At 52.0% G+C, this 25,454-nt stretch overlaps 9 protein-coding genes across 9 annotated transcripts; 4 read left to right on the top strand and 5 right to left on the bottom strand.

The window, feature by feature from the left end:
- Positions 1 to 276: 276 nt before the first annotated feature.
- JCM6883_003664 (uncharacterized protein) lies at positions 277 to 4,082 on the top strand (the record flags this gene model as incomplete). Its single annotated transcript, XM_076628635.1, has 7 exons — positions 277 to 1,092; positions 1,162 to 1,266; positions 1,328 to 1,914; positions 1,986 to 2,139; positions 2,207 to 2,597; positions 2,667 to 3,952; positions 4,011 to 4,082. The coding sequence occupies 7 exons, from the start codon at positions 277 to 279 to the stop codon at positions 4,080 to 4,082; spliced, it is 3,411 nt and encodes a 1,136-aa protein (XP_076491371.1).
- A 395-nt stretch (positions 4,083 to 4,477) lies between these two features.
- Positions 4,478 to 6,113, top strand: JCM6883_003663 (uncharacterized protein; the record flags this gene model as incomplete). Its single annotated transcript, XM_076628634.1, has 6 exons — positions 4,478 to 4,619; positions 4,684 to 4,738; positions 4,804 to 5,242; positions 5,382 to 5,606; positions 5,686 to 5,947; positions 6,073 to 6,113. 6 exons carry the CDS (start codon positions 4,478 to 4,480, stop codon positions 6,111 to 6,113), a joined length of 1,164 nt encoding a protein of 387 aa, XP_076491370.1.
- A 450-nt stretch (positions 6,114 to 6,563) lies between these two features.
- Positions 6,564 to 10,687, top strand: JCM6883_003662 (ferric reductase family protein; the record flags this gene model as incomplete). The annotated part of the gene is made up of 11 exons (XM_076628633.1): positions 6,564 to 6,779; positions 6,847 to 7,212; positions 7,281 to 7,505; positions 7,568 to 7,699; positions 7,770 to 7,823; positions 7,888 to 8,046; positions 8,106 to 8,237; positions 8,300 to 9,209; positions 9,278 to 10,219; positions 10,470 to 10,582; positions 10,673 to 10,687. The coding sequence occupies 11 exons, from the start codon at positions 6,564 to 6,566 to the stop codon at positions 10,685 to 10,687; spliced, it is 3,264 nt and encodes a 1,087-aa protein (XP_076491369.1).
- A 478-nt stretch (positions 10,688 to 11,165) lies between these two features.
- JCM6883_003661 (uncharacterized protein) lies at positions 11,166 to 12,835 on the bottom strand (the record flags this gene model as incomplete). Its single annotated transcript, XM_076628632.1, has 4 exons — positions 11,166 to 12,186; positions 12,264 to 12,371; positions 12,545 to 12,664; positions 12,783 to 12,835. 4 exons carry the CDS (start codon positions 12,833 to 12,835, stop codon positions 11,166 to 11,168), a joined length of 1,302 nt encoding a protein of 433 aa, XP_076491368.1.
- Positions 12,836 to 14,135: 1,300 nt separating this feature from the next.
- JCM6883_003660 (GNAT family N-acetyltransferase) lies at positions 14,136 to 15,316 on the bottom strand (the record flags this gene model as incomplete). The annotated part of the gene is made up of 5 exons (XM_076628631.1): positions 14,136 to 14,231; positions 14,320 to 14,722; positions 14,787 to 15,000; positions 15,067 to 15,143; positions 15,207 to 15,316. The coding sequence occupies 5 exons, from the start codon at positions 15,314 to 15,316 to the stop codon at positions 14,136 to 14,138; spliced, it is 900 nt and encodes a 299-aa protein (XP_076491367.1).
- A 192-nt stretch (positions 15,317 to 15,508) lies between these two features.
- YSH1 (cleavage polyadenylation factor subunit YSH1) lies at positions 15,509 to 18,846 on the top strand (the record flags this gene model as incomplete). The annotated part of the gene is made up of 13 exons (XM_076628630.1): positions 15,509 to 15,631; positions 15,697 to 15,888; positions 15,947 to 16,038; positions 16,112 to 16,426; positions 16,486 to 16,532; positions 16,606 to 16,786; positions 16,853 to 17,114; positions 17,174 to 17,238; positions 17,305 to 17,371; positions 17,430 to 17,597; positions 17,657 to 18,053; positions 18,127 to 18,611; positions 18,679 to 18,846. 13 exons carry the CDS (start codon positions 15,509 to 15,511, stop codon positions 18,844 to 18,846), a joined length of 2,562 nt encoding a protein of 853 aa, XP_076491366.1.
- A 305-nt stretch (positions 18,847 to 19,151) lies between these two features.
- Positions 19,152 to 19,526, bottom strand: JCM6883_003658 (uncharacterized protein; the record flags this gene model as incomplete). The annotated part of the gene is made up of 3 exons (XM_076628629.1): positions 19,152 to 19,301; positions 19,366 to 19,458; positions 19,524 to 19,526. The coding sequence occupies 3 exons, from the start codon at positions 19,524 to 19,526 to the stop codon at positions 19,152 to 19,154; spliced, it is 246 nt and encodes an 81-aa protein (XP_076491365.1).
- A 659-nt stretch (positions 19,527 to 20,185) lies between these two features.
- On the bottom strand, positions 20,186 to 22,670 carry GPC1 (glycerophosphocholine acyltransferase; the record flags this gene model as incomplete). The annotated part of the gene is made up of 11 exons (XM_076628628.1): positions 20,186 to 20,536; positions 20,611 to 20,639; positions 20,732 to 20,864; positions 20,935 to 21,101; positions 21,177 to 21,277; positions 21,342 to 21,443; positions 21,509 to 21,579; positions 21,646 to 21,694; positions 21,764 to 21,912; positions 21,979 to 22,003; positions 22,075 to 22,670. The coding sequence occupies 11 exons, from the start codon at positions 22,668 to 22,670 to the stop codon at positions 20,186 to 20,188; spliced, it is 1,773 nt and encodes a 590-aa protein (XP_076491364.1).
- A 301-nt stretch (positions 22,671 to 22,971) lies between these two features.
- JCM6883_003656 (uncharacterized protein) lies at positions 22,972 to 25,007 on the bottom strand (the record flags this gene model as incomplete). Its single annotated transcript, XM_076628627.1, has 9 exons — positions 22,972 to 23,165; positions 23,248 to 23,320; positions 23,395 to 23,632; positions 23,705 to 23,847; positions 23,917 to 24,007; positions 24,081 to 24,324; positions 24,455 to 24,728; positions 24,811 to 24,886; positions 24,961 to 25,007. 9 exons carry the CDS (start codon positions 25,005 to 25,007, stop codon positions 22,972 to 22,974), a joined length of 1,380 nt encoding a protein of 459 aa, XP_076491363.1.
- Between the last annotated feature and the right edge of the window lie 447 nt (positions 25,008 to 25,454).

Genomic DNA, 25,454 nt, shown 5'->3' with positions numbered 1-25,454 from the left:
GTGGTGTAGATCGAGCCGTCAGATGAGAGTGTCAGAAAGAAAGAGTGGAAAACGAGACAGACAACGTTTTGTTCTCTCTCGTCTCCTCGGCATCGCGCAAACCACCTCCGAAAGCGCGTCGATAGCCTCAATACTCACCTGTACGAACAGCGGAGCCGACTAGACTATCGATCATTGGCTTCCGGTTCGAGACGGCGATTCAACGACAAACAATCGATTCCCTTCCTCTTTCCTTCACCTGACAACGAGTAAACGATCTGAGCACCACGATACGAGATGACGGACTACTCAGCGTTTGCCCCTGCGCGACCTCCGCAATCTCCGACTGACCCTTCGACTCCTTCTCCGACTTCATCTCATTTTGGGCTCGCGCCTCAGTTCAACCAACTACAAATCGATCAGACGTTCCCGAGACAGGGTTCACCAGGACCAGGGATGTATCAACAGCACTACCAGAGTTACCCTCAGCAACAACATTCTCCGTTTCAACCGGGAGGAGGAAATCATCCTCAACTTTCAAATCTAAACATCCCTTCTCCTCATTCCAACCCGAGCTCGAGATCGCCAGCTTCACCAGTAGGGAGTTCACCTTATGGATACAGCTCGGCGAATCGACCGAGACCAAACTTGCAGGGAGGAGGAGGAGGAGGAGCGATTCCATCTGGTGCTTCCGTTGGAGATTCTCCCACTCGAGTACCCAGGAAGAGCTCCCTAGCGAACAACGGATCTGGAATGTCCTCGAGTGGAAGTCATGAACGATTACCTCCCCTTCCAACTTCGTCATCGAGCATGCATTTCCCGAAAACGTTCGGTCCTCGCGATGGGAACGAGTTCGCCACGAACAACCAACGAGACTCGAGTGGAGGAGAAGCAGTATTCAACGGTGCTGCACTCACTTCTGCTTCAACTTCGACCGACCCTCGAGCTTTCGCCTCTCCTACAACTCCCTCAAGTCCTCGCGAACCTCAGTCTATCCCTTCGAAAGCTCCTCCGCCTCCTTCGAGTTCGAGTTCGACAAAGAAAGCGAATCCTCTAGAAGATCTCATCGCGACGGAAACGCTTTACGTGGAAGACCTCGGCGGAGTGATCAAGGTGAGCGGCATCTGTCACTAGAGTCTGAGACTTTCCATGAACTCTAATGTCCGAATTTGTTGTTCGCAGCGAGTTGCAGCAGCATGGTCTCGTTCAAATTTCCCTCCTCCAGCTCTCGATACCATGTTTCGAGCGGTCGAGGCTGTTTATCGAATCAACAAAACTCTTCTCGGCGTGAGTTATCCTCTTCGAGCTTCCTGAAGCTCGCACTCGACTGACCCTCGATCTAATGCAGAAACTGAACGAGATCGGACCGAACCCTTCTTCGCCGAAAGCACTTGGAGATCTCTTGATGCGCTGGATTACCGACATCGAACCCGCCTACTCTCGCTACGGTTCTACCCTTCTCCTCGACTTCGACTCCTACGCGCCCGTTCAATCAAACCCCAAACTCGCTCCGATACTCGCCTCTCTCCCTTGGCCCGGAACGCTCCCTCCTCCCTCCGAATACGGTTTATCCACTCCTCAAGTCTCTCTCGACTTGTTGTTCGAGTTACCGGTACATCGAATTCGATACTACAAGAAGTTGTATGCGAAACTGTTGAGATCGACTCAGGAAGGGAGGAGCGATCATGCGTTGTTGGTTACGGCGAATGAGAAATTGGCGAAATTGGAAATACTCGCCGAGGAGGGAAAGAAGAGGAGTATACTCGGGGAAGGAGAAGAGAGGAGAACAGAAGGGGAACAGGGAGGCGCGATGAGGGAGGAACGACCCGAGTCTGGAGCGAGGAAGATGCCTCCGAGGTTGGATTTGCAAGTGTTGCAGGAAGGAGAGAGAAGTAACGGTGAGGCTGGGAGACAAGACAGTCCTTCAACTAGCAGGTACGTCATCTGGCCCTCCCTTATGCAGTCAGGGCCGATTGAGGTCTGACATTCGTTTTCTCATCTTGCAGTATTCGCTCGTCTTCTGCGACCGGAAACTCAACTGCCAATACCTCTGCTGGAGCTCATGCGCTCAACAACCGTGAACCTCCTCTGCGAGTGGACGAACTCGAACGTCGTCTCGCGACAGATCGTACTCTCGACATCTTCAGTATGCAACCTCGAGTAAGCTATTCTTTCTCCTCCTGCCCCCTCATTCGGGTATCTGTGCTGATCGATTCCATTATTGTAGAAATGTAAATTACAAATGCAGCCACCTTCTCTCACGTTCCAACGTCAGCTTCGAAAAGCTTGTTCCGCCTTGGTTTCGTTCTACCCCACCTCCGATCCCTCTCAACAACAAGTCGTCCACCCTCGAGCTTACATCATCCTTCTCACCGATCTCTTCCTCCTCTGCGAATGGACCCTACCGAACGAGTCGACTTCGCCTCATCAAGATCTCACCCTGTTGTACCCTCCTCTAGCCGGCAAGCATTTGAGGGTATCGGAAACGGCGAACCCGGCAGAGTTGGCAGTGTCGATTATGGGTAAGGAGAAATTGACGATCAAGTTCGCGGGAGGAGAAGTCGAAGCGAGAGAATGGAAAATGGCGATGGAAGAAGCCGCGAGGTTCGGTGCGAATTGTAAGCGGCATTTGCTCTGCTGACCCGAGTCAGAGTGACGGAAAGCTTACACATCGTTCTAAACATCAGATACAGCATCGATGCGAGCCGACTCGACGTCTTCTGCTCAACCGAGAACTCCTCTTTCACCGATTTCGACCGCTCTTCCACCACCGATTCCTCGGGTACTTAGTCCGGTCCAGCAAGAATACCATTCCCCTGTTCAAGGACAATTACCCTCGTTCCCTTCAACCAGCAACGCTCGATCACTTTCTCGTTCTCCCGAACCGGTCTCTCCTAATTCGACCTACTCGCGACAAGATTCGTTCAATTCGATGGGAGGTGCTTTCGCTCAACCGCTTCAACCGATGCATAACGACTATCAAGGCGGTTATGGTCAAGTCCCGTCAATCGCTCGACCGGATCGAAACGCTAGCATCGCTCGAAACGAATCTCCCAACTCTTTCCTCCCTTCCCCAGCTTCGACAAACTTCACCGGCCTCGGCGAAAACTCTTCGAATGGAGGATCTCGAGGCGCATCACCTTTGCGATCAGACTTTACTAGCCCGAATGGTTTGCCTCCAGCTCCCTTCTCGCCAGAACGTCAACCCGTCTATCAGATTCATCCTCAACCTGGAGATTTCGGAGGACCAGGTTACAACGCACCAGGAGGAGGAGGCAACTACTCTTCTCGACCCTCGTCGAGTACCTCGCAAAACTCGTTCGGCTCGAGTTCGAATCGCACCGATCGCTCATCTGGATACCCGGAACCTCCTCCTCCTCTTCCGAAAGAACGAAGCTACAACGGCTTGAACATCAGCGGTCGAGGAGGACCTCTCTACCCGACGAGTATGCGTACCGATCCGGGAGATTCTCGTTCGGTATCAGGTCACAGCGATTACCTCTCCCCTCACAACTCGGTTCACCGCTCGAGATCAGCCGAAGCCCTTCGAGTCGAAACCCCTCAACACTACCGCATGCCGTCTCAAGCCCTCTCGGAGGAACGGTCAGTTTCGAATCCAGCTTTCGCACCGACCGTAGGAGATCGAATCGCTGGAGAAGACGATTCTCCTCCTCCTTCTCCCGTTGGGGCTCGACCGACGGAAAAGACCTCGATTGTCGCCGACATGAGATGCAAGATCTTTCTACAGCAGCATCACTCGGTGTGGAAGAGTCTCGGAACGGCGAAACTGAAATTGTATCAATCGATGCCGAGCAACACGAAACAACTCGTCGTCGATTCCGACAAGAGTAAAGGCAAGACACTCATTTCGACCATCGTCCTCACTGACGGGGTAGAACGAGTTGGAAAGACTGGGGTTGCGATCGAGTTGAGCGATCAAGGTGATCGAACTGGAATCATTTATATGCTTCAAGTGAGTAAACACTTTCTTCTCCCTTCTTTCTACTCCGTACTGACGCTCTTCCACATAGATGAAAACGGAACAATCTGCGACGGGACTCTTTGATCAACTCCTCGCTGGTTCTGACCGAGCAAAACGATGAATCGATTCTCACAGACTTTTACGACTCAAAATCAATAGACGTCCCTTCTTCACGCCCTCTTTGACACACTCTCGATACCACTTGCCCATACGCCATGTCACATCCCATCCCTTGCATTTGTGTTTTGTTCCTTTCCTACGATCATGATACCCATTTCGACCTACTTTTTCCTCGCTTTCCCCATCGCAATTGCCCTCTCTCTCATCTCATCTTGTCACACTTCTTCAGGATTCTCTCATCGTTGCAAATGGCTTTTGCTCATCTCTACGCTGCTCGGGTAAAAGGAGATCGTCGAGGTGGTGCCCCTTCTCCCGAGGACTTCGGCAGCGGCAAACTCACAAGATTCTTTCTCCACTTTTCCCCTCTTCTTCACTCCTCTCCGTCCCTCGACAACAATGGTAACAGCGAAAGGATTGGGACTCATCGGATTACCGCTTGTCGCTGGACTAGTAGCTTACATTCTCCCCATCATCACTATCCTCGGTATTCGACGACAAATCCTTCCCGTCAACAACTCGAATTGCGTCGGCGTCAAAGGTGAGTGGAAGGCCCTCTAACTCCTTTATTCCGAACTGACTCTTTCCCTTGGCCCGCCTCTTAGGTCTCGTTGGATGTGAAGACGCTTGGATCGATTATGGTCGAGGTGAAGCATGGCTGCAAGTCCGATATCTGAACGCTTTTCGTATCGTGATGTAGCTGATCCTAGCTATACCGTACCCAGAGTGTGCTCTTCCCACGAAGCTCGCAAAAGTTGGCTTCCTGCGACTCTGCACCTCGACTCCGCCTCGCTTCCACAAGTGTCAACGGACTACATCGCGATCCTCGACCTCAAGGACAACTCTTACAAGCGTGTCAAACTCCTTGGACTTCCAGCAGACGCCGACGGAATCTACGTCCATGCGATCGACGTCGTTGTCGACTCAAAGAGCGGCAAAAAGACAGTTTTTATCAACTCTCACCGACCCCCGAAGAACCGTTCGTTAGGCAAAACGCTCGGCGCCAATTCAGTCATCGAGATCTTCGAGACGACCGGGAACGACTACGAGCTCAAGCACGTGAAGACGGTCTCGCATCCACTCATCCGCACTCCGAACAACCTCGTCGCGACCGGACCGAGAACATTCTTCGCTTCAAACGATCACCGTCACAAAGTTCACTGGGTGAGTTGTAACTTCATGTGTTCTCTAATCGAGGTGATCGCAGTCCGTGCGAGGGATTGCGTTCCGGGAACCGTTTGCCTCAACGGCTTCGCGTTCTCTGAAATATCTCGAAGAGAAGACTGACACTTTGTGACACTAGACTCGAGCTTTCGAGATGCTGAAATCGGTTCCTTCCGACATCATCTACTGCGACGCATCGAAAGGAACTCCAGTGTGCAAAGTCGCGGCGGATGGAATCGTGTACCCGAACGGACTCGCGAAAGGTCCGAAGAACTTGCTGTACCAAGGATCGACTCTTCAAGGTCTCGTACGAGTCTGGGAGGAACGAAAGGATCACACTCTCAAGGTTCTTACTGAAGTTCCTGTGCGTATTTCGCTATCGGACTGAATCCGATTGGAACCTCGAGGCTTGTACTGACTACGAGTTTATGTTCAATAATAAGCTCGAGCGTCCCGTCGACAACATTCACGTCGATGAAGACGGTTCTATCTACGCTACAACTCTGACCAAAGTTCTCGACTTCATGGAAGCCGGCAAGGAGGGAGGCGCCCCTGGATCACCTGCTGTCGAGATCATGAGGATTACAAACGACACGAGTGCTGGAACTGGTCGATACAAAGCAGAACTCGTTTTCGCTGACGATGGAAAGATCGTTTCTTCGTCAACGACTGCGGCACCGTATCGAGGAAAACTCGTCTTGACTGGTGAGTCCTTCAATGTCCTCCACTGTCCCAATGTCCTCGCGAGCGCCTCGACCTCGTCGCGCTCCATCTTCCGTCTCCTGAAGAGACCTCCAGTTGATTTTCGTGTTTCTCCCTCTACTTCACAGGCGTTTTCTCGCGAGAAGTCAGTATCTGCGACATCAACTGAGTGATCACATCTCTCGAGTCGTATAGCTGTACATGTTCATGTTAACAGCTCAAAAGCCATGAAGCGGATTGAAATGTATAAATAGCCTGAGCTTAACTTGTTCCGAAGAGCCGTGAGCCGTCGTTGGGGTTTCGTTCTCTCGCGTTTGGGAGTACTCGAGTTCGAGCGGACGGTAGAACTATTCTGTGCGAGAACTTCACGAGAGGTCGGAGCGCTGCTGCCGAAGAGATTTGCAAAGGAGACGATCTTCCTCCAATTTCTCTCCCTTGCTATCATTACCGCGATCACACCTCATCGTCGGGTCCGTATACCCTCACGACAACTCGCTCTACGCCTCGAACGCTCTCGTACTCGAAAGAAGCCAAGGAAGAACAACGAACGACGCAGATCTCGAACTTCATCTCTCGTAATCGCAGCAACTCGGGAGGAGACGTAGATCATTAGGGAAGGATGTCGACAGCAGTGCGAGCAACCGGATACGTGCCGCCCTTCGCTACCGCCGCTCCGACGACTAGCGCAGCGAACGGACAGGGTACCGGGATCTCCTTCGCCTCTGTCGCCTCGAGAACAGCTGGAGGAGGCACTGGTACAGCTACATCGTCGGCAGTGATCGTAGATAGTACAGGTGGAGTAGATTCGAGTTCGTTGCTGGAATACTTCACGAAAGTATGTCTCTCATCTTCCCTCCCTTCGGCATGGGAAAAGCGAACTAAGCGTTCTCCTTCTTGTTCAGCCTTACATCGACGCTCACTCGCTTTCGATCCCGTCCTACCGATATGCCTATATCCTCTGGTTCGTGATCGCTGGAATTCTCATTCTCTGGTCAATCGCGTATCATCTCAGCGGGACAGGGACGGGAGGAAGCTCGCTCGGAGCTTGGTTTAGGAAATGGTCAATCAGAAGGATCACCTGGACGAAACGAGTCGGTGGAGAAAAGGGGAGAGAAACGACGGGAATCACTCAGGAAGAAGGAAGAAACTCACAATCGACGAGGAAAAAGGTCGTTTGGGCGAGTCCGACTTTCGCACAGACGATCACGGTACTCGTCTTGATCGTTTCTGCGCTGTGTCTGACTTTCATCGGAGATGACTACATCGCTGTGAGTCGTTACCCTCTTTCGATTCGTTCGTTCGTTCCGTCGCTGATCTCGACCATCCCTTTGATCAGCCTACGACATGTACCTTCGGTGGCTACTGCGGTTACCAAAGCTACTTTGGCAGTTCAGGTCCTCCGAGATCGACATATCGAGCGAAACGCGACGTCTCTACTTTCCCCTTCTCGTCCTTCACGACAGACCTCGATCAAACCGCTCCTCTCCCCGTTCCTGTCGACTTTGGCTATCAAGAGCTGTCGAGACCAGTCAAGCGAGGACCTCTCAACCCGAACGGATGGGTGAGTGAAGAATTCTATCTTAATTTTCGAAACGGGCGAGCTGATCCTGCGATGCTCCTCAGGCTCCTTTTAACGATCCGCTTCTCGCAAGTTCGAACAGAGACATCGACAAGAGTGCCTGGACGACCGCTGCGCGTCTCGGATTGATTTCGTTCGCCATGTTGCCTCTCGCCGTTACTCTCGCTCTTAAGCAGGTGAATCGGCCCTTCATTCGAGACTATCGTTTGTCGCAACGTACTGACGTAGCCGGATATCTTGCAATAGTGGCCGTTCAATATCTGGGCAACTCCTTGGCTTACGAATTATCACTTCGACAAGGTCAGTCGACGCATGATCGCGTGAGCTTGTTCGGGTCCTGACGATTCCTTTCGACTGCTTATAGACGGCCATTCTGCATCGATGGGCGGGACGAGTTATTTGGGCGTTCTCGACGGCTCATGCGATCGCTTGGTTCTATCAACTTTCGCTCGACAAGGATCCTTTCGGTCGACCTTGTCTCATTCCCGTATGGAGTTGGTACCGTTTCACTGCTGGTGCAGTCGTAAGTACTCGCATCTTCTTCGTCACTTTCCATCGACCGAGCTGACTCCTCGACTTCAGGCATGGGTTCTTCTCACTTTGATCACCTTCCTCTCCCTCAGTCCGCTACGGAATCGCTACTACGAACTCTTCTACTGGAGTCACGTCGTACTCTTACTTCTGTTCTTTGCGGCTGCCATCATGCATCATCAAGTAAGCGATTTAGTCACCGTATTCTGACCGAACTGGAGCTGACATCGTTTCTCGATTCGTAGCCCGTCATGTGGTTCCCTATCATCGCAGTAGCATGGTGGGGTGCCGAAAGATTCGTTCGATTCGCGGTCTTCCTCTGGATCAACGGATTCGCTCGAGGTATTTGGTTCAAGGAACCGAAGCAATCTCCGAAACGATCGAGTTCTCAATCTTTCGGCATGCTCAACGCTGAAAAGCTGCACGACTACGACGACGACATCAAATCCTCGGCTTACCCTCCCCCTCCCGGTTTCGACTCGACTGAGCCTCTCGCGTCCAAGGCTATGCAATCTCGCCAACCAAGCTACAACGGTCACTATCCTCCTCCGATCTCTTCCTATTCTCCTCGAATAACATCGTCACACGCAAATCCTCCTCCTGGTTTCGCCGCCGCACAACTTCTCCCTGGTCGAACCATTCGGCTCTCGATTCGTACTCCTTCGACTCTTCGATGGGCTCCTGGACAGCACCTCCTCCTCAACATTCCTTCAGTTCGCTTCTTCGACTCACACCCTTACACAATCGCAAGTGTCGACCATCGAGCTAAGGGAGTCGCGCCGATCGGAGCGGGTTCGACGAAAACGCTCGAGAAGGGAAGCGATATCGTTCTGCTCGTTCGGGCCCAAACCGGATTCAGTCGAGCACTGTGGGATCACGTCGTCAAGGTTCGTCGAGAACGCGAACTGCAAGGCGCTTCGGCATCCGAGGTTGCGCGAGGGATCAACCTTCGAGCTCTCGTCAGCTGGCCGTTGGGTTCTTCAGCTCGTGTCGAATGGGGAGCTTATGAGAGTTTGACGATCATTGCGGGAGGAACCGGTATCACGTTCGGAGTGTCAGTGCTCGAGAACGCTTGTACTCGTATCGCGAGGAAGGATCAAGACCCAAAGTGGAAAACGACTCGCGTTCGTTTCGTTTGGATTCTGAAAGAGTTCTGTACGTCTTCCTCTCCCAGCTCATCATTGTTCCGCGCTGAGCTGACTCCTTCGTCATGTCGTTAACAGCTCATCTAAGTTGGGTCGCATCCACTCTTCGTCGTTGCATGGAGATGTGCGACTCGTCGCAACTTCAAATCGATCTCTTTGTCACGAACGATACTCCTCGCCGTTCTCGTCACAGACCTTCGACTCAACCTCTCGCCGGTTTCGACTCCACTGACGACCTCGCCCCTCCGACTGCACCTTTCGCTCGACAAGCTCGATCCGGTTCGCCGAGTCGAGATAGCTTGGCGAGTGAACTCAGCGATTGGAGCGACGCTGAAGATTCTCCTTCTCCTTCTCGATCCCGTCAATTCAGTCAAATGCCCGATTACGGAGAACACGTCGACTCGGTTACCGATCTCGTACTCTTCGAAGGAGAGGAGGAGGATCGAACGCCCGCAGAGGTCGAGGTATCGGCGAAACTGAAGAAGGAGGGTAAACTGCGACGAGCACTTTCGAGGCGAGGTGCGAAAACTTCGACGATGACTCCTGCTCCTCCTCCCCTTCGGCACAACAACGTCAATGCCTCCTCGCAACGACTGTACGAAAGTCCCTCCCAACACGACAGCTTCGAAGCTCTTCCTCTCGACAACAACGAAACTTCTCCGACTCTTCACGAATCTCCTTACGCTCCTCGTTCAGCTTCTTTTGGTGACCTCAGCTATCGACGCGGCTCGCCTTCACTTCATTACGATGATCAAGCCGCTGAGTCTCAGACTCTGGGAGACAATTCGAGCACTCGTCATCTCTTCGGAGGAGGAGGAGGACGTTCTCAACGAGGTAGCATTCCCGACCTCGCCGGCGTCGCGGGTGACCACACCGATCAAGCGTTCTTCCTCGACGTTACCGAAGCGGAACAGCAAGATCTCGAAGTTGTCGCAGAACTCGCGCGACCGGGATATCCTCGACTCGAAAACATCCTCGACGACGAAGTTCAACGCTCGGCCGGAAAGACTATGGTTGCTTGTGAGTTCTTCGCTTCTCTTGTCGTTTCTCCTTTTCGACTTTCGGGAAACGGTTGGATCCGACGGTTCGCGGTTCTTCGCGTTTTGCGAAAGTGGGAAATTCGGTTGAGCCGGTTAGAGTTCTCCCGGAACGTAAATACTGTCGCTCAGGGGCAGTCTTTCAACACCGATAGATTGAGCGTTGCGCGCGATTCTTCGTCCATGTCGCTAACACCATTCCACCTTCTTTTTACCCTCCTTCCGTTTCACAGGCTGTGGCCCGTCATCGCTCAACACCCTCGTTCGTAACCTCGTTTCGTCTCGTATCGACCTCAAGAAGGTCGCAAAGGGAGACCCGCGAGGACAAGTTTCGATTGTCGTTGAGGTAAGTTCTGTTCCGTCGTTTTTCCATGGATCTGCTCCGGCTCGGACGTAGCTGACCTTCCACGAAATACTCCTCCTCTCGTAACTACAGGACTTCTCTTTCTAAGCGAAATTTGTCCCGTCATCCTCGCCATCCAGCATGTCTCTCTCTCCCTCTCTCTGTTTATAGTCTCCAGCCTCCCACAGACACTTTCACATTCTTGCCCCATGCCCTGACCCATAGAGCCTGTTGTAACGCGACACGTTCATAGCTTCTTCTTGACGTTCCGAGGTGGAGAGAAAGCCAGAATCGAAGTTTTGCGACTTTCGCTCACTGTCTCTCGAACAGCCGCACGCAAAGAAGCGAGTCTCAGAACGTGGTAAAGCTAGGTCGAACGAGAGTTAGGTAAATCGCAGACAAGAGGTAAAAGTTCAAGAAGATGCGCGGTGAGTTTGAGCGATAAAACAACATATTCCTACTGAGAATCTATATACGAGGGAGAGAGGACTAGATAGATACAAAACGATAGAGGCGCGGAGGTGCAAAAGCTGGGAGGGAACGAATGAAATAACGACGCCGAGATACAAAAAGAAGAGAGCAAAAATCAGTGATAGGCGGCCGTCGTGTACATCACTTCGCCATTCCTTGCTATCAGGTTTTGTTGGTAGTCGGAAGCTTGACCAGCACAAGAGTATGACGAAGAGGAAGAAGCGGTGGGGTAATACGAGACGTGATTCGGGTGAACGAGATGTTGTCGAGGTGGACTCGGAGGGTAATACGAGTCGACCTGGTGCATCGCTACGAGGCCATTCGCAAGTGGCGGAGCTTGGGCAGAGAGGTGGGAAGGGAGAGGAGTGATGGCGCTGTCCTCCAAATCTCCAGTAACGAAAGCATGAGAGCTTCTTCGACGAATCGGTTGAGGAGCGACGATTTGTTGTTGAGGATAGTGCGAGTAGGTTTCGGCAGGCGGGGACATGGGACCGACTAGACCAGACGTGATCGTTCGTATCGGAGGCAGTTCGTTCGAGGCGTAGGCGCTGCTCGTTGTATTCGAAGTCGAGGGAGTTTGAGAATAAGAAGTCGAAGGATAGTAGTAATTCGAAGAGGAGGAGGATTGTTGGTAATGAGGTTGCTGATATGCTTGGGTAGGTACTTCGCGGTAGGAAGATGTCGGAGATTCGTAAGCGTAGGCTGGAGGAGGGGGCGCAGAGATCGGCGAAGGATAATTCCGAGAGATCGAGGAGGATTCTGCTGGAAGATAGTCGTAAGCTGTCGTTTCCCGTGCATAAAGCGCTCGCTGGGGACTGTCTTCGGGTGGAGAGATTGGTAGAGAGCGGGGAGAAGAAGCGGCTTGAGGTTCTTGAACGGCGGTCCAAGGTTGAAACTGATAATTCGAGAGAGAGACATGGGTTTGTGTCGGGACTTCTTCTTCCGCCCGCGTCGAGTAGTAGGGTTCTGGAGTAGGCGAACGCTCTTGTGGTTCGTACTCGTAATCGAATGCAATCGAAGAAGCCGTCGATGATTTCCGTCGACTCCCGGCTGCGCTCTTTTTCCGTGACCGTAGCTTACGAGGGATGTTGAGCGTCTTGCTGATGTCACTTCTAACGAAGTTGCCTGACTCATGGCTATGCAGGCGAAAGATGTGTCAACTCCTTGAAAACTCAACTTCGAACCTCGACGAAGCGGAATGCTTCGAACTCACGTAAAGACGATCAGAGACGGATTGTGAGAACGACGTTCTGCTGATCTTCGTCGGTCACTGAGGCGCTTGAACGAGTAGTAGCTGAGTTGGCGGATGAAACTTGCGAGACTGCGAGGCACGTGAAAAGGACAAAGCGGAGTCAGCTCGTTGCAAGCCTTTCTCTCTCTCTCCTGGATCTCAGCCGCGTACACAGACGAAGACAAGCCGCGTCAAAGTACGCTGTTTGGACTCCGCCTTTTCCGCCTTTTGTCCGCCGAGCGACGATCAGAGGAAACTCTCACCTTCTAAAGTCCCATTGCGGCGATAGAGCTGCCTTCGCTTGAGCTTCGACGCTCGTGATCCCGAACGTGTCATCGTTGATCCACCGAAGCCATTCCGGATGTCGTTCGGCGGAGAGTAACCTGGAGAATGTTGAAAGAGAGTGGGCGGAGAAAGAGTCAGCGTTTCCTGCGTCGAGCTCGCCCCGATGCGAGCGTAGGGAGTGCGCTCGAGAGGAGGGCAGGGAGAAAGAGGACGTACTCGTGAAGTTTCCAGACGAAGGACGAGCGAGCCTGTTTCTCCATCTGCGCCATAGAAGGGTTTGAGCCGAGAGATCTGTAAAGTTGTCTGTGTCGACGCGCGCAAGGTGTAGTAGGTAGGCGTCTCGGTGATGTATAGAGAGGAAGAGAGAAGTGAATCTCTATCCAAGGTCCGCCGCGCAGAATCAAGGCAACGATAATCTCTCTCTTTGCTCGACAAGGTACGCGAAAGCGAGGAAAAATTTAACGGGAACGGCATAGCTTCCAAACCTTGTTTCGCTCATTTCGCTTCGCAGGGCTCTGAACCGACGAAACAACTCAGTCCAGAACGTCTCGCTTCGACCGTCGTCGAGTCTGCCCTGCGACGTTTGCTTTATCTCACTTTCCTCTCTCGCTCGCGAGTTGCGTCACTTGACCCCGTCGTCGGTTTGATCGAGCTTTGTACACGCTTGTACGGCAAGGGAATTGCCGAGGAGATTCAACTCGACCGGTCGAACGATTTCGCTTGCGAAAGTTGAACCGAAAACGCGAGCTCGTTCTCCCTTTGTCCCGGTTGACGCCCTTTTGTCCACTGTGCTGTACCACCCTCGTCCTAGTCCACAGGGAGCTTGAACGGTGAGATCGTCTTCGATCGGATCAAACGCTCGCAAAAGACGTTGGAACGAGCTCGGAGGCTGGAGAATCAAGCCTTTCACTTTCCGAGGGTGGCGGAACCACGTCTTCTGCGCTAATGAGTGTCATCTGTAGAGTTCAAAACGATGGTTGAACTGTCTGTGAGACGAGGGATCCGGAGAACAGGCTGGCAAGCTGCCTTCTTATAGCGGACTCTGCAAAACAATTCCTTCTAGGGCGAGCTTTCTTTCTACGGCTAGGAAACGGGAGAAGAACGTAGAAGAAATTTCGCTGAAATCGCTCATTGTTCGAATCTGTTTCCCCCAGATTGTCGGAACCTGCGACGATACCGAAACACTCGATCGAAAAGATCAGTGAAAACTTTCCTTGCTGTGACCCCTTCAAAGCCCGGAATTCAAGTCTTATTTCCCAGCGGAAGGTCTGCTTGGATCCAGTGGGTGCAGTTCGCAGGAGGGCGTCAAGAACGTACGAGCGATCGTGCTAGCGAAACTTTTTCGATCAAAGCGTAGATTCAGCTCGATGACTCGTTCAAGCCCCCCCCCCCCCCAATTCGTTGGTCGCGCCTCTCTCTAACCTGGTGCGAGAGCTCCTCGTCCATCTCCCTCTGCGAGGTGGCGAGAAAGTGAACCAAAATCATAAGTGTAATAGTTGCGAATCTTCAGAAGTCGAGGGTATCGTTTTGCGTTGCGAGGCAGGAGTACTGGTCAAGGCGGGGGGTAAATTAAGAAGAAGTGGAAGAAGATGGGGGGAGAACAGGACGCTCCATTAACCAAGCATCTCTAGGTTCGATCTTCCTGTAGTAGTTTGGTACGGTATCCTGCGAAACGAAAAGGTAAATCCTCTCAGTGCTTGTTCCCACGATCTCACCCCGACAGCGGTGATAAAGCGATGGGGTGGTGACTCACAACGACCTTGAAACCGAACTTTTCCCAGAACTTTTTCCCTTCCTCATTTCCGACTTGAACGTGCAGGGTAATCTTCTCGATCCTCCTCTTGCTCCTCTTTGCTTCTTGTTCAGCTCGTTCCTTCTTCTTGCGTTCTTTCTCCTCCTCTGCTGGATCGGCCGTCGATTCTTCTGCTTTCGCGGCGGCAGGAGGAGGAGGAGGAGGAGCTTTGCCTTTTTGTGCTGCCTTTTTGAGGGCTTTCTTCGAAAGAGGGGGTGCAGGAGTTGCAGCGGTAGGAGTGGATTCGACAGAGGTGGAAGAGGGAGCGGGTGTTTCAGTCGTGGCAGGTTGAAGGAGAGTTTGCGAAGCGGAAGACAAGAGATGATGAATGAGTTTTGAGGCGAGACCTTGGTTGCGGTACGGGCTGGGAGTTCGCACACTTTATCAGCTCCTGCGTATCGTTGTGGATCGGAACAGTGGGCACTCACGCAAGCACTCCGAGGGTCATGATGTACAGCTTGTAACCATTCTTGTTGTCGTCGTTTTGTTCGGTCGAGGGATTCGAAACTGCTTGATCGAGGTCTTTCGGAGCTTCGTTCGAGAGGGGTTCGATTCGGGACACCAAAACTCCTACTGGAAGGTCCTGGTAGAAGACGAGCTTGTTGAATTCCTCCGGGGCCAGGTCGAGATTCAACGAGTCATCTGTATGGCATTGAGAGTCAGCTTCTGACCTTCGAAGTGTACGGTGCGGGTGGGTAGCATACTGACCGTAGAAGCGGTCCGAGTACGAAACAGGGAAGAGACAGTTGTGCAACTTCTTGACCGTACCCAAGTTGTTCACGGTACTGTACAGGTGTAGTTTAGGGTTAGCCAGACATCGTAAGAGAGCAGGGAGGGAGAGAACCGACAGAGATCCGAGGTTCACGCGAGGAGGAATCCTGATCGGCTTTCCATTGATCTTCGTGCCAGCCGGGATCAGAGGAGGTAGTTCTGGTAAAGCACTGAGGATCGATGACATCTTGGAGGTCGAGTTGAATGAGTGAAAAGGAAAGAGAGATGAGAGTCGAAACCTTTACTCCACTCTTGACCCTCGACACCACTCGGAACGCTCAAACGACAAGTAGAAAGACTCCTAGGCAGCTGAACAAGGTCTCCCCGGCGAGACAAACTCGATAGACCTCTTCCAACTACTTCTCCCGTCCCGATTCTGATGGCTCCCTCAAACAAGCGTAAAGGACCGGGAGATCTGACGGGAGCGGCACAGATTAGTCCGGAAGGTATCACGGGACTCGATGATGAGATGACCGTGCAATTGCTCGGGGCGGGACAAGAGGTAAGTCTCGATTTCCCACTTCGATACTTCGCTTGGCTCTCTAACGCTCCTTTGCCTACTCCTAGGTCGGTCGTTCGTGTTGTGTGATCAAATACAAGGGTCGGACAATCGTGTGCGATGCGGGAGTACACCCAGCGTTCTCGGGAATGGCTGCACTTCCCTTCCTCGATGAACTCGATTGGAGTACCGTCGATGCAATCCTCATCACTCATTTCCATCTCGACCACGCCGCCTCTCTCACGTATGTTATGGAAAAGGTGAGTCTCGATTCTGGTGTCTGCCTAGAGAAGTAGAGCTGATGTAGTCGACGTACAGACTAATTTCAAAGAGGGAAACGGAGTCGTCTACATGTCACATCCGACGAAAGCCGTGTACCGGTACTTGATGTCGGACTTTGTACGAGTCTCGTAAGTACAGCCTTGCTCTCAGGCTGCTTCCACTGCTCAGGTGACTGATCTCGTTCTCGTACTCACTGCGCAGAACGGCTGGAACCGATGAGAATCTCTTCACAGAAGAAGAGATGTTGACCTCGTTCAACTCGATCCAATCCTTCGACTTTGAGCAAGAAATCCTCCTCCCTCCATCTCGAAATTCCGAAACGACAGCTTCAGTTCGATTCACTTCTTTCGCGGCTGGACACGTGCTCGGAGCGTGTATGTTCTTGATCGAAGTCGCAGGGGCGCGAGTGTTGTACACGGGAGATTACTCGACAGAGGAAGATCGACATCTCGTGCCGGCGAAAGTACCAGATTGGGAGAGGAATCCAGATGTCATGATCTGTGAATCGACTTATGGGTGAGCTCTACTTTACACATTGTTTGGTACGGGGCCAGATCTGATACTCGATTCTGCAGTGTACAATCCCACGAGCCTCGGTTGGAAAAAGAAACTCAATTCACGAGTAGGTCTCGTCGCTCTCTTTTACCTCTCGAGCTCGATCTAGCATCAAACTCATGTGTCCAACCTCGTTCTAGATCTTATACAATCGATCATCAAAAGAGGAGGACGAGTTCTTCTACCTGTGTTCGCTCTCGGTCGAGCGCAAGAACTGCTCCTCATCCTCGACGAATACTGGGCTGAACATCCCGAGTTGCAACACGTACCGATCTACTACATCTCGAGTCTAGCTATGAAGTGTATGGACGTATATCGACAGTGAGTTCAGGTTTCCGCAAAGCATTCGCCCGCTCGAGACTGATGGTTCTCGTCCCTCTTCGACAGGTACATTCACACGATGTCACCGAATGTCAGATCGAAGTTCGCTCGAGGAATCAACCCATTCGATTTCAGGGGAAAGAACTCTTTCATCCGACCTCTCGACAAAGGAATCTCAAAGTTGAACGATAAAAATCCGTGCGTCGTCATGGCGAGTCCGGGATTCTTGACGAACGGAGTCAGTCGTGAGTTGCTCGAGAAATGGGCGCCGGATCCGAGGAATGGACTGATCATCACCGGGTACAGCGTTGAGGGAGTCATGGCGAGAGTGAGTATACCCCCTTGCTGTCCTGCTGAGTCGGCACTGACCGTAGAGCTGTTGAGTAGACGATCATGAACGAACCGCAAGATATTCCAGCTTTGAATGGTGGTGCGAAAATCCCTCGACGATTGTACGTTCTTTCGCTCTTCTGTCTACGAGTCTGTCGATCTGCCGCTGAACCTTCCGTCACTACTAGATCTGTCGACTATATCTCCTTCTCAGCTCACGTCGATTACACCCAGAACTCTAAGTTCATCGACGAGGTACGCCTTTCTGCTGTTTCCCTACGAACTCCCGCACTCATTCCGTCCTTCTCCACAGGTCATGCCCTCTCATCTCATTCTCGTTCACGGTGAAGTCAACAACATGTCTCGTCTACGATCCGCACTCAAGACCCGATTCGCCGAGAGGAAGAACGACGTTCAGATTTACACACCACGAAATGTCGAGACGGTCAAACTCAAGTTCCGAGGAGAGCGAATGGCCAAGGTGAGCTCTCACTCTCACACAGCTGCGAGCTTATACTGACTCGTCGCTTCACTCCGCAGGCTCTCGGTTCTCTCGCTTTGACAACTCCAGCTCCTCAAACCGCTCTTTCCGGACTTCTCGTCTCGAAGGACTTTACCTACACCCTCCTCTCCCCTTCCGATCTACGGGACTTTACCGGTCTCTCAACTTCTGTCATCTTACAACGGCAACGAGTGAAACTTTCCGTCTCATGGGATCTCGTTCGATGGCACTTGCAGGGGATGTACGGCAAGATCGTCGAGGGTCGAGATCAAGACAAAGTACCGACGATGAGGATCATGCAAACGGTCGATGTCAAGCTGTCCGACAAACACGAAGTCGCGATCGAATGGGTTGGAGGAGCGACGAACGATATGGTCGCTGATTCAGTTCTCGCAGTCGTCCTCGGAATCGAGAGTAGTCCAGCGAGTGTCAAGCGTAAGTTATCTCCCTGCAACGTGACGGCCTTCTCGTGTCCCCCTCTGTTGACGCGATCCTCGACCCTGTACAGAAACCTCGTCACACGATCATCATCATCACCACGCACCTCATCCTTACGCCGAACCCGATTCGCCGAAACCTTTGCTGACGTCCACTCCAGACGAAGGAGACGATGCGAAGAAGGAGGAGGACGACAAGTTGTCAACGCTACCTTCTCGGTTAGATCGTCTCATCGCTTTCCTCGATTCATATTTTGGCTCCGTCGAGCTACTACAACCTTCAACAACGAAATCTCCGACACCAGGTGACGAGACTTCAGTCCCGCCAGCGATGGACACGGAGGAGACATCGACAGAATCGAAGACGGAAGAGACCGTCGAGCAAATCGATCCCCACGAACCCGCCGAGAAGTCTGAACAAGAGGCGGCGAAGATCGAGGAAGCGATCGCGGAAGAAAGAGCGAAGGAGATCGAGGAGGAAAAGAAGAGTCCGAGAGCTCCCGTCATCCGGGTCAAACTCGATGAGCACTTTGCCGATGTCGATATCGAGAACTTGGTACGTCTTGAGTTCTGTTCTTCCCTGCGTCATGATTAGTCGTTGACGTGAACCGCTCCTTGCGCAGACGGTCGTTTCGGATTACGTTCCTCTACAGCGACGAGTCGAATCCGTTGTTCAAATCGCGATGGCTGTCGTGACGCCTCTGTCGAGTATAGGAGATTCGGGAGCAGAGAAGAAGGGCTTATCGTTGATGGAACACCAGGATAAGCGAGTCAAGGAGATTGAGGCATGAGTTGAACGTTTCGTAGTTTGCTTTTTTGCAACCATTCAGCGTACGCAACTCGTGCATTTAGTCCAGAGAGAGTTGAGACGAGCATCCCAACTGCAACGAACCGCGGGCGAGACAGGGAAACGTGCAGCACGCAGACGGTTACTCTCGCAAGCTTGAGGAAACTATTCGCGCCGCGAGAGCAGGTATATGAGAGATACTGCAATACTTTCAGTTTCGATACTTCGACAATAAAGAATAGCTAACTACAATAATGTGATAGTCTGTACAAGATTATAATCGGGAATGCGAAATGCAAAGCGAGTGGTTTACTGCTCCTCCTCTCCCTCCTTTCCTCCTTGGCGTCCCCCCTTCTTGCCCTCTTCAGAGGCGCGCTCACGGTCACCACCGAAGCCGTGCTCGGAGGACATACGCTTGTCGGGCTCTCCATTCTTCTTAAGTCCATCGTGCTCCGAGGGCTAGCGAAAAAAAAGTCAAAATCAGCTCGGACCACCGATTGCGAGTTGGATCGAATCAGCTCACCTTGTAGACTTCATCGGGTTGGGTCTTCCCTCCGACCTTTCCTTGTTCAGAGGCGAACTCGTGGTCGTTGGAGAAAGTCTTTCCTTCTTCAGACTGCGAAAGGGAGCGAGAAAGTTAGTTGCGGTGACAGAGGATGAATGTAGAAGAGGAAGGCGTACCATAGTGATAGAGTTGGTTGAGTGGTGGTGGTGTGTAGTGGAGAGAGTGAGGTAGAGGGTAGAGTAGTGAAGAGAAGAGAAGAAAGAAGCGAAACAAGCAGCGATTTTATAGGCGTTCTGAGCTCGCGAAGCGATACCTTCGATGTTCAGATCCCAATCCCTTACGTCGAGGAGAACCTACGTCGTCCCCAATCACGTAAGGAAACCTTGCGACCCGTGATGTCGCTTCAGTCTCGCTGCGATCGAAGCTTTCGCAATAGATTTTCCGTTTTCGATCCGCTAGTCCACGCCCAATTCGCTCGCAATGAATGAACTGCAGCGACTCGATCCGTACGCAGACGCGGGTCAAAGCGAGAATTACACCACTGTAGTTCTGAATCGAACCGCGACGTAAGAAGGTTTCGACGTAACCTTTTTCTTTCGCGCAAAGGCGAGGATCGAAATCGACGACGACGACGGTTTTCTGGGACCACAGCTCATCGTATGGTCGTGGGGCTAGAAGACACCGCATTGCACAGCATTGATCCTCGATCTGCTAAAGTCGAGAGATGGCGAGAGTGATTCGAGAGAGAAAACATTAGTCGAAGGTCGAGCTCGAATAAAATAGCACACAAAAGTATACTCATCTAAACAGCTATCTACACAAGAGAGTAGGCTGGCGCCTACACTGGTTTCGTGACTTCGCCGAGACCCTCCCTCGCGGCCTCTTCGCTACTTGGTTTGCCCTCTTTTCCATCTGCTTCCTCCTCGAGCGGAGGGACATCTGCATCCGCTTCCTTCGAGTCCTCCTCTTTGCCGTTCTGATCCTCGAACTTGACTTCGGTGCTCTTCGCGACTGGCGAATCGTACAGTTGAGCATTGCTCGAACCGCCTTCGGGTGAAGGATCGATCGAGGCGAAAGGATCGGACGTTGGCGCAAGAGAGTGGGCTGGGGTGAGCGGAGGCGGGTTGGTAGAGTATCGAGCGAGGAGAGCTTGCTGTTGTTCGAACTCTTTGCGTAGGGCGAGAAGTTCCTGGAATCCGAGCGAGACACATCGGTTAGTTCTCCGCTGAGCTCGACGAAGGCCTTTGACGAATGACGACACACCTTTTCGAATCGTCGAGAGAATACTTCCACTGAGGAGGGAGGAAGAAAGAGAGCGCGGGACAACAAGCTTTGTCAGCCAATCTGTCGCGGCAGAGCAGGAGGGAAGTAATTCTCGACTCACTATAGAAGGAAGCACCGTTCCACACACTAACGGCGAACAAGAAGAGCAGATACACGTCCGACCAGAACTTCGAGTCGTAGAGAACGAGAACTGGCGGTAGCAAAGTCACGATTGTGTAAATCGCTTGACCTCCCTACGAGGGTTACGACAACAAACAGCGTCAGTTGATGCGCGACGTGTTCCTCGGAATCGGACAGCCGTACCATGAACGCAGCTTCCTTGTAACCGTCAGGAACTTTGGCCGCAATTTTCCCGATTAGTCGTTTCTTATCGTTGACCATGAACGTGAAACTCGTCGCTCGGCCTTCCTTGATCTTGTTTGCTCGAAGTTGAATGACGAAATGATAATACGCGATTTGCCAGAATGCGTCTGTCGATTCAGCACGAGAATCAGTGGATCAGTTTATCGCTCAGAGACGGTACGGGAAGGTGAAACAGTAGTTACAGACTGACATCGATATCAGCATGGCGTTCCATGAGTTGAGATGAGGGAGTTCTCGCATCGCTGGATACCGCCTGAGCGCTTCTTCCTTCGGGTAGTAATGGCTAGCAGAAGGAAGAATGTCAAGTAAGCATGGGGATCACCCAATAAAGAGAGTAGAGCACTGACCGGATCACGGTGAAGACAAAGGGAGGGAAAATGTGGATTGCGAGCGAAATAACTTTGTCGAGAGAGTGGAAAACGAGCGAGTTACGCCACGTCGCGATCGCTCTGTCGACAGGGAAAGACTTTAGTTTATGAGTTCAGAGGAGAGAGGGTACAGAATGTGGACTTACGAGCCTAGACTACCGAGAGTCAAACCATAACAAGCTTGGAAGAGGAAAGTGCTTCCGGGGAACACGAAAAGCTGCGTTCGAAAGCATGTCAGTGTATCAAGACGGGATAGATCGCGTTCATAGGCTCGAAGACTCACGTATAGTACAGTAAGGAGATTGACAAAGTAGCACAAGTCGAACAAGAAACTGTGTGGAAAAAAAAGGAATGAGCTATTTTCGTTTACGAGCGCAGCTCAGTAGACGCCTTTGCCGTACTAGTGGTAAGATTTCTTCTTGTAAGTATAAATACGGTAAGGGGTATAGGCGAGCATTTGGATCCCGTAGTAATTCGGGATCCAGGTAGGTTGAAATCCGAGCAGGAGGGCGGAGACGAGCACGTTCATAACTCCGCATAGGAACGAGATCTATATAGGGAGAGTATCAATGTCTGCGGCGAGCCAACCCCCCAAAGAAACGCATTCAGAGCTCACCTTGTCTCGCAATCGCACAGTTTTCCTTTTTGTGGACAGAATGAACAGTTAGCTTTCGCACCTCGTCGTCGAATGCTAACTGGTCGTCTGACTCACTCTTCTTCCCATTTCACAACCAGTTTAGCGACGCTCCCTCGCATCCTCTCTCTCACTTCCTTGTATTTTCGCTCGAGTCTCTCCCTTTCCTTCTGACTGAGTCCCGCAAACTCTCCTCTTGCTCCCGCTCCTGTTGCCGGGGTATTTGACCCTGACGCTCCCCTCGACATGCCTCCTACGACGGGGAAGTCGTTGAACGGAGCGGGAAGTTTGAATTCCCTCCCTTTCTGTTTCGCGTCATCCAATAGCTTGTCGGCTTTCGTTTTCCATGAAACGCTCTTCCTCCTCAGGGGTCTCGTCCAAAGGTCCCAGTGCGCGTCAAGGACATTGATGAAGTCCAATAAACTGAACGCGGAGAACGGATCCTCCTCCCCGATCTCGAAGCGCGAGGACGATGTCGAGGTACTGTTCGAGTCTGTAGAGGTTCGGGAGAAGGTGGGACGTAGCGGCGGGTCGGCAGGGATCAAGGCAGGGGAAGGAGGAAGGGAGTCAAGTACGTCAGAGGTTGAAGGTTTCGTAGACGAGGGGGCAGAGCGACGTCGTAAGCCTTCTTGTGGGAGTTCTGCTATAGGTGGTTCGGTCGGGACTGAAGACATGGTTGATTCGGTTTCGAGTTGAATGACTTGAAGAAGGAAGAAAAGCACTCCTGTTTTGGACATCTCTCATCACCTGAGCTGACTCATCGCTGTCTGGTGAGTCTTCCGAGTGGCTCAGTGGTCGAGGTGACCGCGAACTCGCGTGATTCGAAGCAGAAATGAAGTATCCAAGCTCTCGCATGCCGGAGAATTTTCGATAGCGTTTTCGAATTTTCGAAAGAGTTACTGCTAAGGATTGCACGACAAGGATGACAAACGAAGAATAGAACCCAAGACAGAGAAAAGAAGGAAAGCCGAACGCCTAAAGATGACTCTTGATCCCTTGACCCTTCATCAAAGCTTCTTGAGTTTTCAACATCTTCTCGTGTCGAGCCCTCACTTCGTCAACTCGCTTCAACTCCATCTTACCCAAGTTGGCGATGTGAGTCTCATCGGGTCCATCGGCATATCGGAGGGTACGAACTCCAGCCCACATCGCTGCGAGAGGAGTGTCCTCTGCGAGAAAGAAACGGCAAGAAAGTGGTAAGGGCTCTGCCTTCCTCGAACTATTGAGCGAGACGATGAGACGAGGACTCACGACAGATACCCTCAGCACCGTGAAGTTGCATAGCACGATCGATGATCTTTCCAACAACCGTCGGAACAATGATCTGTTGAAGAAAGGTGTGTTCAGCTTCGCGTACTTCTATTCAGATAAGGAGGCAAGTGACGTCTCTCGACTCACCTTTGACATTCCAATCTCCTTCATAGCTCCCTTTGCCCTTTGAGGATGAAGATCGATCATCATCGCGGCACCCAACACCAACAACCTTGCTTGATCCAGTTCGATTCGGGAATCCGAGAGGTCCTTGACAACAGTACCGTGTTGGTAGAGGACCTTTCCGAACGTCGTCTTGTTGGGATCGGTAGCTCGGATCAAGGCGAGATCGAGAGCACGGGACGCAAGTCCGAGGGAACGCATGCTACGAAACGGTGGAGGGAAGGATCGGTCACGAGCGTGACGTGGGGGGAGAGGAAGATGGTTTCAGACTGACCAGTGGTGAATACGTCCAGGACCGAGACGACCTTGAATGATTTCGAACCCTTTACCCCAACCGAGGACCAAGTTCTCCTTGGGGACTCGAACGTTGTCGTAAATGACTTCGTAGTGTCCTTCAGGGGCATCGTCGTAACCGAACTATCCGAAGAATGACAGTGAGCCGGTTACAACCTTACAGCGAAAATTCTAAAAGTGAATCCGACTCACTACTTGCATAGGACGAACTAGCTTGACTCCGGGAGCGTTGCTAGGGACGATAACGATAGATTGTTGATTGTACTTGCCAGCGGAAGTGTCACTATGCGAAGAAGGCGAATAAAGAGTCAGTTCTGGTCGATCGGTGGCAAAGAAACGGCACGAGGGCGACTTACGATTTTCCAAGAACGAGATGAAGGGCGTTACGAGGGTCACCAGCACCCGAGATCCACCACTTGTGTCCATTGATGACGATCTCGTCGGTTTTCGGGTCGAGTTTGATCGAAGTACGAATGTTGGTTGCGTCGGAACTTGCGATTCCCTTCTCGGTCATCGCGAACGAAGAACGAGTCTTGCCTTCGAGAAGAGGTTTGAGCCATTTCTCTTGTTGATCCGGGTTACCGTAACGAGCGAGAACCTCTGCAAGAATTCCGAGACGAGCGCCAAGTCAGTTTCGACGTCTTCTGACTCAAGGAGAGCTCCTCGTTCTCGTCCCTACACAGGGACGGCGTTCCAGAGAGAAAACCGGTTGAAAGGGCGAAGAACTCACCCATGTTTCCGGTATCAGGCGCGGAAGCGTTACAAGCCTCGGGAGCGACTCGAATCGCTCTCCCCATGATCTCAGCGCACACAGCGTACTCCAAGTTGGTCATGAATCCACCTTGAGCCGCGTAGTGATCCTTCGAGAGCCAAATGTTCCACAATCCGAGTTCCTTCGCACGACCTTTGAGCTTCTCGATGATCGCAGGGTACGACTTCCATCGCTTCGAAGGGTCGGTAGAGATTTGTGCATGGAATAGAGCTTCGGCGGGAAGACATTCTTCCTAGAGAAAGAGAGAGAGCCGGACAAATTGGGACGAAATTAGCGAACGAAAACTTTCAAAGCGAGGCGACAGGGAGACTCACCTCAACGAATTTGATGAGGGTTTTGAGGGTCTCGTTCGCACGGGGAGAGAACTTGTCTCCAACGAGGTTCCATGCACTGGACAGAATGAGCGGCGTTGAGTTATAGTGGGGATCGGGAAGGGAGGAGGGGAGAGTAACGGAGAAACTCACGATTGACCGATGTAAGCGACGACGGGGTGAGTAGTATCCATGACCATGTTGACTGTGAGGGTGTATAGAGTTGAGAGAAAGGCAGGAAGTGGGGAGAGACAGGTTGAGTTTCTCGGCGAGCGGCTCGAAGAAAAGCCGACTCTTGTTTCCCTCTTCGATTCCCCGCGACGCGTCCGCCTACTCGAGAGGACCGGTGGAACGGGAACCCACTCTTACCATCCTGGATCGTCCACTCAAGCAGTCAGAAGCCGAACTCGCTTTGATCAATTTACTCTCATCTCCCCCAACCTCTCCTCCTTCACCAACGCCGTCATGTCAACTTCGACCACCCCAGAATGATGCAACAACATCTGACAATGTACCTGGACAACCCGTAGACCCAACAGAGGGAAGGAGGTGGATCTGGAAAGAGGAACGAACATCAAAAGTGAGCAACCCTCTCTCTCGCCGGTGCATGTTCGCTGTTTGTCCGCTGACCGCGATTCTGTGGAACA

Source organism: Sporobolomyces salmoneus (genome assembly GCF_050403485.1).
Source record: "Sporobolomyces salmoneus JCM6883 DNA, S_salmoneus_JCM6883_v1_ctg2, whole genome shotgun sequence".
In the NCBI taxonomy this organism is placed as follows: domain Eukaryota; kingdom Fungi; phylum Basidiomycota; class Microbotryomycetes; order Sporidiobolales; family Sporidiobolaceae; genus Sporobolomyces; species Sporobolomyces salmoneus.
Note: the sequence above shows the minus strand (reverse complement) of the source record. Positions and strands in the feature narration are given on the sequence as shown.